The sequence below is a fragment of the Macrosteles quadrilineatus genome, unplaced genomic scaffold (assembly GCF_028750875.1).
Source record: "Macrosteles quadrilineatus isolate MER2022 unplaced genomic scaffold, UCM_ALF_1.0 Scaffold_8__2_contigs__length_117827958, whole genome shotgun sequence".
NCBI lineage: Eukaryota > Metazoa > Arthropoda > Insecta > Hemiptera > Cicadellidae > Macrosteles > Macrosteles quadrilineatus.
The window spans coordinates 72,269,525-72,284,172 of NW_026542601.1; the positions used below are offsets into that span (position 1 = coordinate 72,269,525).

General features: G+C 35.5%; 1 protein-coding gene across 1 annotated transcript in view; it reads right to left on the reverse strand.

Moving 5' to 3' along the window:
- Positions 1–643: 643 nt before the first annotated feature.
- Positions 644–14,648, reverse strand: part of LOC128999560 (TATA-binding protein-associated factor 172-like) — an 81,319-nt gene continuing 67,314 nt past the window's right edge. The window contains exons 31-39 of the mRNA XM_054426135.1: positions 14,006–14,213; positions 12,294–12,394; positions 11,596–11,709; positions 10,813–10,975; positions 6,356–6,476; positions 3,354–3,516; positions 1,903–2,039; positions 1,566–1,647; positions 644–836 (exon numbers count right to left, since the gene is read on the reverse strand). Coding sequence (XP_054282110.1) covers positions 660–836; positions 1,566–1,647; positions 1,903–2,039; positions 3,354–3,516; positions 6,356–6,476; positions 10,813–10,975; positions 11,596–11,709; positions 12,294–12,394; positions 14,006–14,213 — 1,266 coding nt within the window. The 3' untranslated portion in view covers positions 644–659. The remainder of the gene's footprint in view (positions 837–1,565; positions 1,648–1,902; positions 2,040–3,353; positions 3,517–6,355; positions 6,477–10,812; positions 10,976–11,595; positions 11,710–12,293; positions 12,395–14,005; positions 14,214–14,648) is intronic.

Genomic DNA, 14,648 nt, shown 5'->3' on the forward strand with positions numbered 1-14,648 from the left:
TGTGTCAGAATTCTGATACCGTTTATTTACACTCTATATTTAATACTTTTTGAATGAAATGGCGACCATACAAAGTAGGTATTTTAAGCCCAGTATGAATGGAGATGAGTGTAGGATGAGTGGCGCGATCTTGTAGTCTTGTTAGTGACTAAGGCCGACTTATTCCTTAGACACAGCAGTTAATTAATAGCCCATACAGCTAATGGCAACTAAGGGACCTACAGTTTATAGTGGCATCTGAACCACATTTTTGCCTTGGTATATACAAATTGGTCTAATTGCTGACCTTACCACTCTTGTAAACATCATTATAATGTACATGCAGATGAGTGCCAGTTGCATCAATAATCTCATTCAAAAGAGCTTTAGAGGATGCAAACATGGATCTTGAGGGAATCACAGTGAGTGATCAAAGAAGCACTGCCTAAAGTAAGAAATTGAGAAATACACAGTGATTCACATTGATTACACTCTTGTAGTTCTTTTACGGTCACGTACGTATTACACTTTTTTGTTTTTTATGGTGGCCTCACCTTCTCCGAACCACATCACTTACATTTCTCAAATTTTTATAGGAATGTGTGTTAGGTAAAACATTAAATGTTTTTGGGCTAAATGATCGACAGAGGAAAAAAAACAAAAGTACACAAACACAGGTTTTATTGACGAAGGGTTTTTACAAAGTTGCTCAAGTCGTACTCCTCCTCGTAGCTGGTCTCCTCCCACAAGTCGGGCAGGTTTGCCAATACACTCTTCATAGTCAGGTTAGACGAGGAGTTTGGCCAGCCTGAGCGACCCGAGGCGTTCTTGCCTTCCAAGGAGAACAGATCCAACAGCTGGAACAGGTCATAACCAAGTGATAGAAACATTCACACCAATCAAAGCCAAACCTGAGGCAGGCTGACATCACTACTGTCACAATAACTGTCGGTCTAATTTTATTAACTAAATTACATTTCAGCTACATAAAATGATAAAATGGTATTTCGGATACCCAGTCATCATCAAGCACAATCAGGGACTCATGAGAGGTGATAAGTCTTTGTATAAAACCGGTGCTTGTTGAAATCGGTTGCCATTTTAACATCTTTTATATATTTACCTTATAGTAAAAGTTTACAGATAAGTGTAGTGTAAACATATCAGATAGTACACTGGAGGACATATTTTGTTTGACAACCCTATAATAATGCCAACACGTGAAATGCTAATTAAGAAGTAATTCTTTAACTAGTAACTCTCTCTTCAACTTGTACCTTCCGTAGTTAAATTTTCTGTCAGTTACAGTAAAATATTCTTATATTCTGAGTAAGTAAGCTATACATTTTTGTGTTTCATGTATCAGTTTGAGCTCTTTCCCATTCAGGTAAGCCTTGCCAAAATCTTATTTTAGGTAACAGAAGTGGCATTTTGTCATAAGGTTGAGAGATTAAAGAAATCAAATAATCATCTTAGATCTTAACTAGAAAATCTTTCATTTGTGCTTGCCTTAAATTTGGATGATAATACATCACCTTATCAAAACAGACTATGAGTTTCAATCTAACATACAAAACCACTATTACCTTGTCTGTAGCCATGGTTTCCAGACTTGAGTTCTCCCCACTGATCACTGTGTTGGCAGTCACCAGTTTGAACTTCTGCAGCCTGTAGGCATTTAAGAAAATTGTCACAACAGTTATTGAATACAAATTTCTTAAAAAAGTTTTGTAAGGTCCCTAAAGAAAATCTTTCATTGTGTTCAAGGTGTATACATATATACCTTGAGAGACAATCACTCATTACTTTTAAATTTCAAAAGTGCAATCTACTCTGACACAATTAGTTCACCTCCCATATAGCCTAACTTTAAGAGCCATAATAAATTGTATAACCAATCCTCGCCAGTTACAACCAACTCACCCCATGATCTTCTCCTCAAGCGTGCCTCTCGTGATGAGTCTGTAAACGTTGACCACTCGCTTCTGTCCTATACGATGAGCTCGGTCCATCGCCTGCAAGTCCCTCATAGGGCTCCAGTCATGCTCCACAAATATCACCTACAAAAACTGGCTCGTTAACATTGGAAGTGTTGGTTTGTGTGTATAATTTAAGATGTACAAAAAATCTTCTGTACAAAGTAGTTGCACTCATTTGTCATAGAATGAAGCTAATTCCAAGGTGATAGGAAGACCTTGAAATCCAGCCTTGTAGGATGTATCCTGAGCAATCCAGTAAGGAGAGTCATCAGGAGGGCAATAATTGATAACGTGATCCACAATCTGAATTTCTGCACCACAGCTACATGGCATGTTGTCTACTATAGTTACATCCTAGTGAAAAAGCGACTAAACAATGGTTGCACGGTAGATTCATCCCGCCCGCTCTCAATGACAGGTAAGTTGTTGGGAAACTTTATCTACCTTAGAGACACAATCAGCAGGAAGATCAATCACCACTGACCATCTGAGGGAATCCAGGTTTCCTTAAGAAGGCTGTTTGCAATGGACTTTTTGGGACTTTTAACAACTTTCTTGTTGAGCAAGATACGTTAAAAATGAGTAGCAAAAGAATGGATAAGATCTTGTACCCTCCTTTAAAAATTCTTTTATGCATCTGGTGTCAGGTATAGCTATGGGCACGTTCGCTACGGGCCAATCACCGGTGAGTGCTCTAGTTCTGCCACGCTGAACGCTCACCAATGAGTGCCGGCATCGCCTACATGCCATTTAATTTCTGCACAGCAGCGCACTGGGAAGAACCCGTATTTTTATGTCTGCGTTTAGCTAGGAACGGGTGCTTTATTGTGATGTAGGTTGGTAGTAAATTTACCCTGAAAATCTAATTCTGGCAAGCTTAGAAATCAACTTAATGTCCCGTTTTTCTCCCTCCTATTGGCAATACAATGGGACTGGCTGGTTCCAGACAGTGCTGCTATCTGTGAGTGTTTCAGCAAACTACGTTGACTCTCGTCGTAACACAGAACACATCACCACACATCATTTGCTATTTGTCAGACCAAAATATTTTAAAGCAAAAAGGGTCCGTGTTGTGACTTTGAATTAATAAGCACACATTTGAAGAAACTCTTTTATTGAAATTGTTATGATTGACTATAATAAAGTAAAATGTAAACATTGAAAAACAATTATCATCTGTCTTGACCTTATTTGAATTATTAACTAAATCATATGAAGTCAAGATAGACTAAAAGATATGACAGTCCGCTTGACGCTGTGCCGCACCGGGGCTACGCCTGCCATTTGATGGGCTGCAGCAAACGTGTTAATGACCAAGAAGCCATGAAAGGCGGGTAAACAGTCTTATAGCCCTAAAAGTAATTATGCTAGTTTTTGACAAGTTAGCTTACTCACAGTATCAGCAGTGGTGAGATTGAGTCCTAGACCTCCCACTTGAGTGGTCAACAGCAACACGTCTATGGAGGGGTCAGAGTTGAACCTTGCCACGACATTATGTCTGCAACTCGGAGGTACAGAGCCATCCAGCCGCAAGTACGTCACTGATGGAAGGTGCTTTCTGCAAATGCACAGTGTTGTAAGTGATATAGTCTTTTATCTATCTACCATAGTATCATTATTTTACTTTTTGTAAGAGGGATTGTTCAAATCTTGGTCTTTATACTTCATAATGTTGACCTTTGGTTAGATAGTATCATTAATTGATCGATCCTAGCAGAATGACAAATGGCATTTCAGTCCAGAATCTACCTCACTCTAAATTGGACCAGTAAGTTCTAATGTACTTCATCTCTCTCTTGGACAGTGTTGCAACTGTTTGTGCAACTGTTGTGTGTTTTATCTCTGCTGATTTTAATATTGATGTATTAGACTCCACAAAACACCAACAACTCAAATCAGATTTTTTAAACCTCATCACTTGTTATGGATTTGTTATCAATTTTTGCACCCCCACAAGAATTGCTGGTAACAGTAAAACCTGTATCGATAATATTTTAGCAAACAATTTTTTTCAACATACCTTTCATGAAATACTTAATGTAGAACTAGGGATTTCAGATCACAGAGCACTTTTCATTAATATCACTTCTGTTGTCAATGAGCACAAGCACACAGATAAAAATGCCAAAGGTGTTCTTAAGAGATCTTTTTCAAGTAGAAACCGCAGTTTATTTAGACACTCTTTACAAAATATAGATTGGAATTTTGTCAGTAACGAAACATTCCAAGTGAATTTCAATAACTTTTATGCTAAGTTTGTTGGAGTGTTTAATGAAGCCTTTCCCTTAAAAAATATACAACAAAAATTAAGGAGGGATAGTAAAAATAAAAATGATTGGATAACTGTGGGTATTAAAACATCTAGTATACATAAGAGACAACTACATCAGTTAGCAAAAACAACTGTGGATCCGTTATTTTTGGATTATGTAAAAAAATATAAGAAAATATTTAAATCTGTATGTAAGGCAGCTAAACTATTAAGTAACCGGCTTAAAATAAGCAATGCTACAGACAAATCCAAAGCAGCATGGAATATTATAAAAACAGAGCTTGGCAACATTGAAAAATGTCAGAATTTTCCAAACTTGATAGTTAACGACAAGGAAGTGACATCAGGGTCTGAAATTGCTAACGTTTTAAATATTAAATTTTTACAATCATCCAATTCATTAAATATTGTGCCTTGTGTTACAACATTTGACAATATTCTCCGTAAGAATAACATGGGAATTTTAAATTTACAATTTTTTTAATTTTCTCCGTTACTAATAATTGAACAAAAATACTTTTATATACTAAATTATTTGTTTTTTTAAGCTCTTTAAAAAGGTCTAAAGAGAAATCCGGAAATTTTGTGTTTTGAGGGTCAAAAGTGAGAAAAACCAATTTTTACCCCATAAAACCCCCCGTAAAGCCCTGTTCCCATGGTGCGATCGTGCTGGTTCGCGAACTCATTCAAGTTTATCCCGCTTTACACCTTTAAACAAAATTTCATCAAAATCGGACATAAATTACTCAAGTTATCGCGTTCACGGACGTATATATATATATATATATATAAATCTATATATATATGTACATATATAAAAATTTGAACGAATGGTGTTTTTGGCCTATGGGGACATCAAAATGAAAAAGTAAATCGGTCCCGGGTCAAGGTCTTACCGTGCCACCTATGGTAATAGCTACTTCCCTATAGGGAAATTCGCTAATAAGAAAATTTTCCAAGTTTTATCACAATATATCCATAAACAAGCAAACTAAAACATTTTACAATATTCTTCTTAAAAATAACATGGGAATTTTAAATTAAAATTTTTTTTTTCTCCGTTAATAATAATAACTGTACAAAAAGACTTTGATATACTAAATTTTTTTTAAGCTCTTTAAAAAGGTCTAGAGAGAAATTGGGAAATTTTCTGTTTTGAGGGTCAAAAATGAGAAAAACCTATTTTCATCCCATAGAACCCCGTTTCCATGATCCGATCATGCTGGTTTGCGTCATCTAGAATCATCAAAAATCATAAACGGCGACAACCCGTTTAAAAAAGAAATAATATATTGGCATAGATATGTTGAAGATGTGGTATGCTTATACAATGGCAATAAAGACTCTCCCCAAAAATTAAATTTACAATGGAGACACAAGAAAATAAAATAAATTTCTTGGATATAACAATTACTAAAGCTTCTACAAGTTTGTAAATAGTAAATAGGCCTAGTAGATAGCTACTATAGTGAAATTTGCTAATTAGTTTCAGTTTAATGTTTAATGATTAAAAAGTATTATATCCTGTTATTTTTCTATTAAAACAACACAGAACGTGATGCTTCAAAAGCTAAAGCCTCAGAAAAAAGTGTAAATTGGTGAAACATTTTTTTTAATCGTCTAGTAAATTTAAATACCAATGAATATCTAAAGAAATTAGATGTTTTTCTGCTGACCTAGCTATTAGTGGTTCAGCTATTTGAAAGGCATTGTCTGTCATTGTGATTGCAGCACATGAGTGGTGCTGTTGTGAAAGCACAATGGTCTCAGCTAGATAAGCATTTGTGATTTTCAGTGAAGTTTCCAGACATTTGACGACTGTTCAAACAACTGGACTAGACCTGAATTTATTAAATTGTAATAAACTTTGTGGATCAATCATCAATAGTGATGTCTAGACCAAAGTCAAGATTTTAGCCAGTGAAGTAAAGAATATACTTTTGGAAATAACTGATTTTAATTGTTAATTCACAATAGTGTAAACCTTGATCCAGGAGCACTTGAAAATTATTGAGTTCAAACATTGTTCATGGAAAAATATGATTTTGTTATAATAGTTATCTCTTTTAATAACGGTTAAGGATTTTAAACATGGAAAAAACAGGTTAACATAGGACACACTCACTTGAGCAAATCATTCTCGACAATATCCAGCATTGCTTTGATCTGACAGAAGATGAGAGCTCGATGAGGAGAGACTACAGGGGCTGCTGTAGAGTTATCCAACGCCGTACCTATGCCACAATCTACAACAAGCATCATGGAAAATAATGTAAATAATATGGTTCTGCTGTTTAGTTACTGTAAGCCAAACCTACACCACAATAATTAGTAATAGGCGTTGAGGGAAAGGAAATATAGGACTAGGCAAAAGTATGGATACCCTCACTTACTTTTTGATGCTGATTTGATGGTGGGTGCTAAAAGTTGCACTTTATGATTATTGATTGGTATGACAATTTTGCCCAGGGCTTTAAAATGAGATATCTTGGAGATTGCTTAAAAATTTTAATGTAAAGCTCCATCAAGTGACACCTTTTTTTTAAGGGGTTTATTTAACTAAAGGAAGAAGAATATCAGCGAAAACCGGAGGTCTCTATCTCAACTCAGTATGACATGGCAATCATTTGATGATGCCTAGAAAATGCATTAACATGGGTTCCCTTAAAGTATATTCACATATCAGTTCCAGCGTGTCACGGGTCAGTCACATCAGTCAAGTCACAGTAAAAAAAATGTATTCTCTATTGGCTTTCCTGTTGCATTACCTAACTCATCCAGCCCTGTTTCTGCACAGGTCCGTCAGTCATTTTCCGATTCATTCCCAAAGATATTTTGGGATTGTGACGCCTGACGGCAGTGTGATGTAGGTGTTTGACATTTTTAAATTCATAGAATACTAGCAGAGTACCCGTCCTTCAAACGAGGTTGGCGTATAGGTATAAAATGCTTATTGCAATTATACTCGTGCTTTGTATTTGCAATGGGAGAGGAAACGGTTTAAGAAAATTTAGTTCTATTAGTTTACGGTATGCTATAGTATAGCGCATCTACCATAGCCATAAATGTTCTACCACTGCAGCTAAACAATATAAAAGTGAAATTTTAATTTTTCACTGCTTTTTGTTGCTAGTTGGTTCAAATTAGATGTTGTTATAAATGCAAAAAGAATAATAGTGCTGCACCCTGTTGGTAAACCTTATAACTTTTTAATGCCAACTTGTGTAGTTGAAACAGCTGACAAAATTCTTTTATTCCTTTTAAACATGAATACACATAAGGTTAAAATGGGAAACTCCAGAGCCACTGGGGTGGAGTCCGAAAGGATTTTTGAGATAAGAATGCATCTATATGTTAATCAGGAATATGAGCTATCATCACACCAAAATTTCGGCCCAATCCAACCATTATTTTTTGCGTTTACTTGTCACAAACATTAATCCATCCAAACTTTCTCACTTTTAATTTTAGTAGGATTGTGTTTTTTAAATAAGAAAATTCTTTTTAGCGAATTTCCCATATTGAGCTATTAGAGCTATTAAGGTAGTACTCATGGTAAGACCTGGACCCAGGACTGATTTATTTTTACGTTCTGAGGTCCCTAGAGGCTAAAAACACCAACAGTTCAAATTCATTCCTGATTCAAATTCATATTAATAACATAAAAAATATATATGTGTATCCCTTAGCAAGATAACTCGAGCAAAAATTATCCGATTTTGATGAAATTTAAAATCAAAATTGCCTTTTGTAGACCAAATAGTAAGGGGATTTTCATAAATCGGTTCTGGGCACAGAAACATGGAAGAAGTTTTATCATCAATTGACATTTCTCCAATCAGCGAAAAGGATTTTAGAACAGCAGAAGAATGCCTAGGACAGGTGTGGTTCTTGAAATTATATTTAAGAGTTAATTAAGTTTGTTTAAATAGTTTTAGTTACCAAAGGGGTACTTTAGTATTATACGGAGGCCACCCTTATACAGCGAGCACGCTGCGGCGGTTATGTTAGGTTGAGTTATCATAAATATGTTTGTAGGACTTTCCTCGTTTTGTTATGAATCAAACAATACCAGATGAGTCATACTTTCGCAAGCCAAATCCCCTCCTAGTAGGCCAAGGTCAGGTCGTTGGCGTCAATTAAAGTATGCTCTTTCCAATTAAGTAGTTATTTTTGGTGGTCTCCGGTATAAAAAATACCTCTAATATAAGTGGAATCCGGATAATACCAAAGTACCAAAAAAAGTATTTTAGTGTTGCAAAAACCTTCAAAATTAAATCAAACCCTAAAATACTTACCAAACACAAATAAATATGAACTCCCGGCAGTCTTAGCAGTCAAATTATTTACTTATTTTAATGTTTTGTATAATGAATTCTACAAGTTTATTTTACAGTAATATTTGTTTTTGTTTTTAAGGTATGGCAAGACGTGTTGTACGATTCCATGATCGAAGCTGGCGTTGAAGAAAAGAAATTGGCTATAGAGAACGGTGATGTGACAAAGCATAATATTCCGTTCATAACAGTAATAGTGGATGGAGGATGGTCTCATTGTAGCCATGGTCACAGATACTCAGCTAATTCTGGAGTCGCTTGTGTCATTGGACTCTGCACCAAGAAGTTACTTCACATAGATGTGAAAAACAAGTACTGCTCAATGTGTGCACACTTAGAAAAGAAAGGAACCACTACTGACCATGAAAAATGTTTGAAAAATTTGAGTGGACCTAGCGCTTCAATGGAGTCAGAAATGTTAGTGGAAGCCTTCAATTCCAGCCAAAAGATCCATGGTGTTCAGTACAGAAAAATGATAGGAGATGGCGATTCTAGTGTGCATCAGAAAGTTAGAGAGACGGTGCCCTACGGTCGCTTCGTAGAAAAAGTTGAATGTACAAACCAGATAATCAAGAATTACACAAAGAGGCTGAGAATGGCAACACAGCGAAAGATTCCTGAGTGATAACATTATAAAGCGACTGAAGGCAGCATCACGAGGAGCGATTATTCACCACTCCAGCGAAAAAAATATCAAAGAGTTGAAAGCATACCTTATGAACAGTCCTTCCCATGTCCTAGGAAACCATATAAGAAGTAAGCCTTATTTTTGTAAGGCAGTTGGCACTGGGAAAGAACTTGAGGGTACTATGCTTCTCGTGGCTAATAAGATGTTGGAAGCCCTAAAGCTTGTTCTTCTGGAGGCTAACTTACTATGGGAAAACCAAACGAGCAACCTAGCTGAAAACTACATGTCATTAGTGGCAAAGTTTACTGATGGGAAACAAGTTAATCGAGGCAAGAGGGGTTCTTTTACTTTCAGAGCAAGAGCTGCTGCATTCGACTTTCAGTACGGTCCAATGTGGCATTACAAAAGCATGAAATCCCATTTGAAAAGGAGGTCCCGCTCTTTTGGTAAAGAAAATAGGATTGAGGCGAACAAAACGGCTCATGACATGTAGGAGAGTTTAAATGAAAAAAAGGAAGGAGGGAAAACACAAAAGCACCGTTACAAGAAAAGCTGAGAAGGACATGTCAGGTACTAAAGATTGCGGAAGCTTCTGCCAAAGGCTTGACTTGGGAGATGATGAGTTTGAGGAAGAAAAATCCTATCTTCTGAAGTCTTTAGCCTTAAACGACGAGGAAAAAGCTTTGATTGAAGTTGACACCCTTGGACAACAAGAAAATAGTCGTTGGCTTGAAGAAAGAAAAGTTAGACTGACTGCTTCAAATTACTTTATGAACTCTTCCTCACTTTCACTTTTATTCCATAAATAATGAACTCATATCCTTCTTAGTTTTTTCTGTTATTTTCAATCTCTTTGTCATCTAAGGCTATCACTACAGCAGCTGACTCTTCCATAGTTAATTTTAAATTGTAGAAAAAAAGGATGATAGCATCTAGCTTACCTTGAAAGCTTCTTCCATAGTTAAATCAGTCATTGGGGTAATTGTATCTTTATCTTATTTAAACATTTACTTAAACACTCATAATTAATAAACTTGACAGAAAAATCACTGTAAATAAAGTGACGGAAGCCTGACTGAAACCAACTGATAGACAGTTGACTCGGACAAATTTTGGATGCAAATGAGAGTGAACTATGACTGCACTAATGTGTGTGAATCAACCTTTACGCTGAAGAAAATTAAAAATATGTGGATACTTCCTCTAAACTTTTTAATCGGCTACACCAGGTAGACTGACCTCAGAACACCTTTATATGGCATGAAAGTGTCTTTATTAAAGAAGGGCATCAGCAAAAACCGTTAGTCCAGTAAAAAAAAGTTTAATCAGCCTGAGAGACACTGATTAATTTCCAATGTTCAAATGACTGCAATTTTGTACTAGATACAGACAAATTTCACAGCTAACACATATATGTCAGCTGACATGTGATACATGTGACATGTTCAGCTGAAACCATTAATAGTGTCAATAGCGATGTTGTAGAGTCTTTGATCACGAAATTATAACAAACAAACTTTAAGTAGTATGATTTTTAAATTAATTTCAAAATGTTACGTATAAAAAGGCCTTTGTACACAACAGTCACAACGGAATTAAAAATCAACAATTACTCACCCAGCAACAGTTGTTTTAAAGCAGGTAGTTTGCAGCCGTGCTCAATCTCTGAGAGAGATGAGTTGTGAGACTTCAGTTCTGCTAAGATCTTCTGGAACTCAGGATGCTGTGGAGTGAGGACTAGCTTAGGATGGTTGCAGACATTCTGTAAATACCTCAGTGCCTGAAAATTACACTTTTATCAACAAATGAAGAGATACAAATGTAGTAGGCTAACTATCAACTAACTAATTGAACATTCATTGTCATTTAGCTTTCTCTACTCAGTATGTGAAACAAAACGGCGCATAGAGGTGAGGAATTTAATTTGTTTACAGGGAAAAACTGGATGACAGTGACACAAACAAGACACGCATATAACAAAACTATCAAAAGATGAAAAGTGTTCTGTAACACCTAAACACTTTTTCACAATTGAATTATTAAAAAAAAAAAAAAACAGGGTGTCTACAAAAGATTAGTACAATTTCATACCTAAGCCATATTGTTATTTTGTTAACATACAATGCTTTACCTGAGTTAGTTTTTTCAACCGCAAACAACTGTTTAGTTTTACACACAATTGTTGGTAAGTTTGCTCATCTGAATAAATTTTGAGACATTTAAATTTAAATTGTTGACAAACAGATAAAATAGGTGAGGTTGGAAAGAAACTAACTACCTTTTTTCCTGACATAACTCTACTAAACTACACAAACATGGGTCAACTTTAATCTTTTTTTAAGCTAAAACCAGTTGGAAGTGCGAAATGTTAAATGATTTTCCTATTTGGATGAGACTTACCTGGAAGATGTGTGTGTTGTTGCTCTGCGTAGAACTGATGTCAGATAAGCTACGGGACCGGGAGAAATCTTCATACAGTCTCTCTTGTAGAGGGCTCAAGTCACAGTAGTAGTCCTGTACAGTTACCATTACAAATATTAGTAATATTACAGTGTAAATACTTATGTCTTATTGTTGGTATAACAACAACAACAACAAAATATGTGGGGGATCTGTGGCCCATGAATGTTTCATTAAGAATCTCGAGCAGCAGTTTTGTTGGAGACCAACACCTACCCCTAGGTTCACTGATCAGAATGAGAATAGCCAAAAATGCAGTGTTAAACTAAACAGAGAGCAAAAGCATAAACAACAGAATAATCTCAGGTTGGTTTCACTGGACTGCTGAAGGAGAAGAGAAATCCGAGAAAGCAGCAGTCACATGGGGAACTTAAATGCCTGACAGATTACAGCCTGATTCCTTTTCTAAAAATTAAAATTAAAATTTTCAATTTCAGACAAGATTTTAATTGCCAACTAAACTAATATGCACAATACAAAGGTTTTAAAAAACTAGGATAAGTTTTATTTTGGTATTGAAATTGAATCAAAAGTCCAAAAGTTTCAAGAATCAACAACTCCTCCAAATCACCAGTATGAGAGGTTTATAGGAACACAGAGTAATAGTCCTTAAATATTTAACTATAAATATATTTTACCTGAGTGATTTTTGGTGGTAGATCCTTGAGTACATCTTCCTTCATTCTTCTTAAGACAAAAGGAAGAACTTGCTTGTGAAGAGCCTCCATAGCAAGAACTCCTGTAAATAATATAACATTGTAGAAAATTAGTTTACAATTTGCCCAATTAATTGAACTAATTCATTATGTTGCTTCAATCAATGTATGTAAATGTTTGTTATAATTGATTGTTTAATGTAGGTAGTATTTATTAAAACTCAGGATGTGATTTTCCTTTTTTCCTGTCTGATATACTATTTTAACTCCAACAAAGTATAATATCCTTGGAATTTGCATAGGATATTATACTTTCTAGCAAGCAATAGAAGTTTGTTCATAGTTATTTTTACATTTCCTTAGCATGAAATCAGCTAAAAACCTACAATCTAAAACAAACGCGTGTACGGACAAACTTTTTTTCGTTCGAGGATTTTTAATTTTGTTGTCTATTATGGGGTATTTGGCGTTGGTTACAAGGCTAGAAAAAATCCAGTTTCCGACCCTTCAGCCCTCTAAAGAGCCCATGTTATCGTCGATACCTTTTTGTAGCTGCAGTTAATGAAAATGGTGCAGGTAATTTTTATAGCAATCTATGTATTTATAAAGGTATAATAAAATGTTTTCTTTGTATCATCTAAACTTTGTTCACGTTGATTACCTTACATAACAAATATCTTTAATTTAGCTAAATACGAGTGAACGAGTGTGGCCTGAAAGTAAGTAACATTTCGTTCTACCACCGGCACAGCGCTAACAACGATGTTACTTACATGCGCACTAGTCTCCTTGGTTCATTGTTGAACAGCTCACGCAAAAATGGAAAATTGAGTTATGTTTACATTAGTTAGTGTACATTCAAAATGTTTTAAACAATTTCTGATCCTGAAGTGTTCTGTAATACGATTTTTGAACGCAAGGAACGTGAAGCCTGCTGAAATTCATCGCCGACTTAGGTGATGGAATGTTAAGAAAATGGGTTTGGCAATTCAATGATGGGCGAACCAATGTTCATGTGCCATCTGTTGAGAGTCATGAATGGATTGAAAAAGTGAATGAAAAAAATTTGTGAAAACAGACGTTTCACCATAAGAATGCTATCTGATGAATTTCAATTTACACAAATTTCAAAATCTCTTTTGCATGATATTGTGGTTAATCACTTGAATTATCGCAAGATGTGTTCCCCCTGGGTTCCGAAAATGCTTACGGCAATTTTTCTCTTCAATGGCGGCATCTTTCTGTGAAGAGGATATAGAAAAGTTGGTTCCTTGCTACAACAAATGTCTAAACAATGGTGGAACTAAGTAAAAAATAGTTGAAGATACGTATCCTCTTTCTTGCAAGAATAAATTTTGTTGAAAAAAAATTATTGGTATGTTTTTTTCCAAAACGGTACTTACTTTCTAAGCAAGCTGATCTAATAAATTTAACGTTTAATTCAATCCTAGCAAAGCTCAGTCTCCTGGTACTTAGTTTAAAACAGCCAAAATCAACCTCGTAGTTCATTCTAACAAGGTTAAATGTTCTTTTTTTGTGGTGGTAAGTTTGTGTTTTCATACAAATAAAATTATTGTAATTAAGGAGGTTTATTTTGTGTTGGATTACATTGGTCCAAATTTCTCTACGTGGTTTCAATGTGATTTTCCAGCTTCAGCTGGGAGATAATTTGTTATGTAAAATCGATGTATTACCAGCCTCCTGCTCTGCAGGTGTACTCTTGGGGTCTCTAGAGGCCAGGATGGGTCTGCTGTACTTGGCTGTGAACTGCCGCTCTGTGCCAAGGAAGCCTGGCATGAGGAAGTCAAACAAGGACCACAGCTCCAACACGTTGTTCTGTATAGGAGTGCCTGACAGGATCAGCCGATGATTGGCTCTCAACTGCTTGATGGCCTTGGACGACTGGTATTAAACAGAGAAATAAGCTTCACATAAATATAAATATTTATAAGGTTTCAGGGTAGGTAGTTAGTATTTATTTACATAACTTTAACAAGTTATATATGATAATATGGTAAAACTATAATTAATTTGTTAGTAACTATGATTAATTGATTAATAACCACCTATTAATTGAGGATACATAAAACCACTTTCAACCAAACCTGGATCAAAAAGTGGAATTGGCAAAAATTGAGGTTTCTTTATCTGCCTTAGTGCCCTTCATGTAAAATAATGTGTTTAACTGACAGCCATGCTCAATGTGTGGAAAATGCCCTTAATGTGCTTAACCAATTTTTTTTAGGAATACAGAGACTTCCATTTCCTTTCATATCTCGGTGATAAAATATAATTAATACACAGGAATAAGATAAAGAAGAAAAACACACTTTTTAA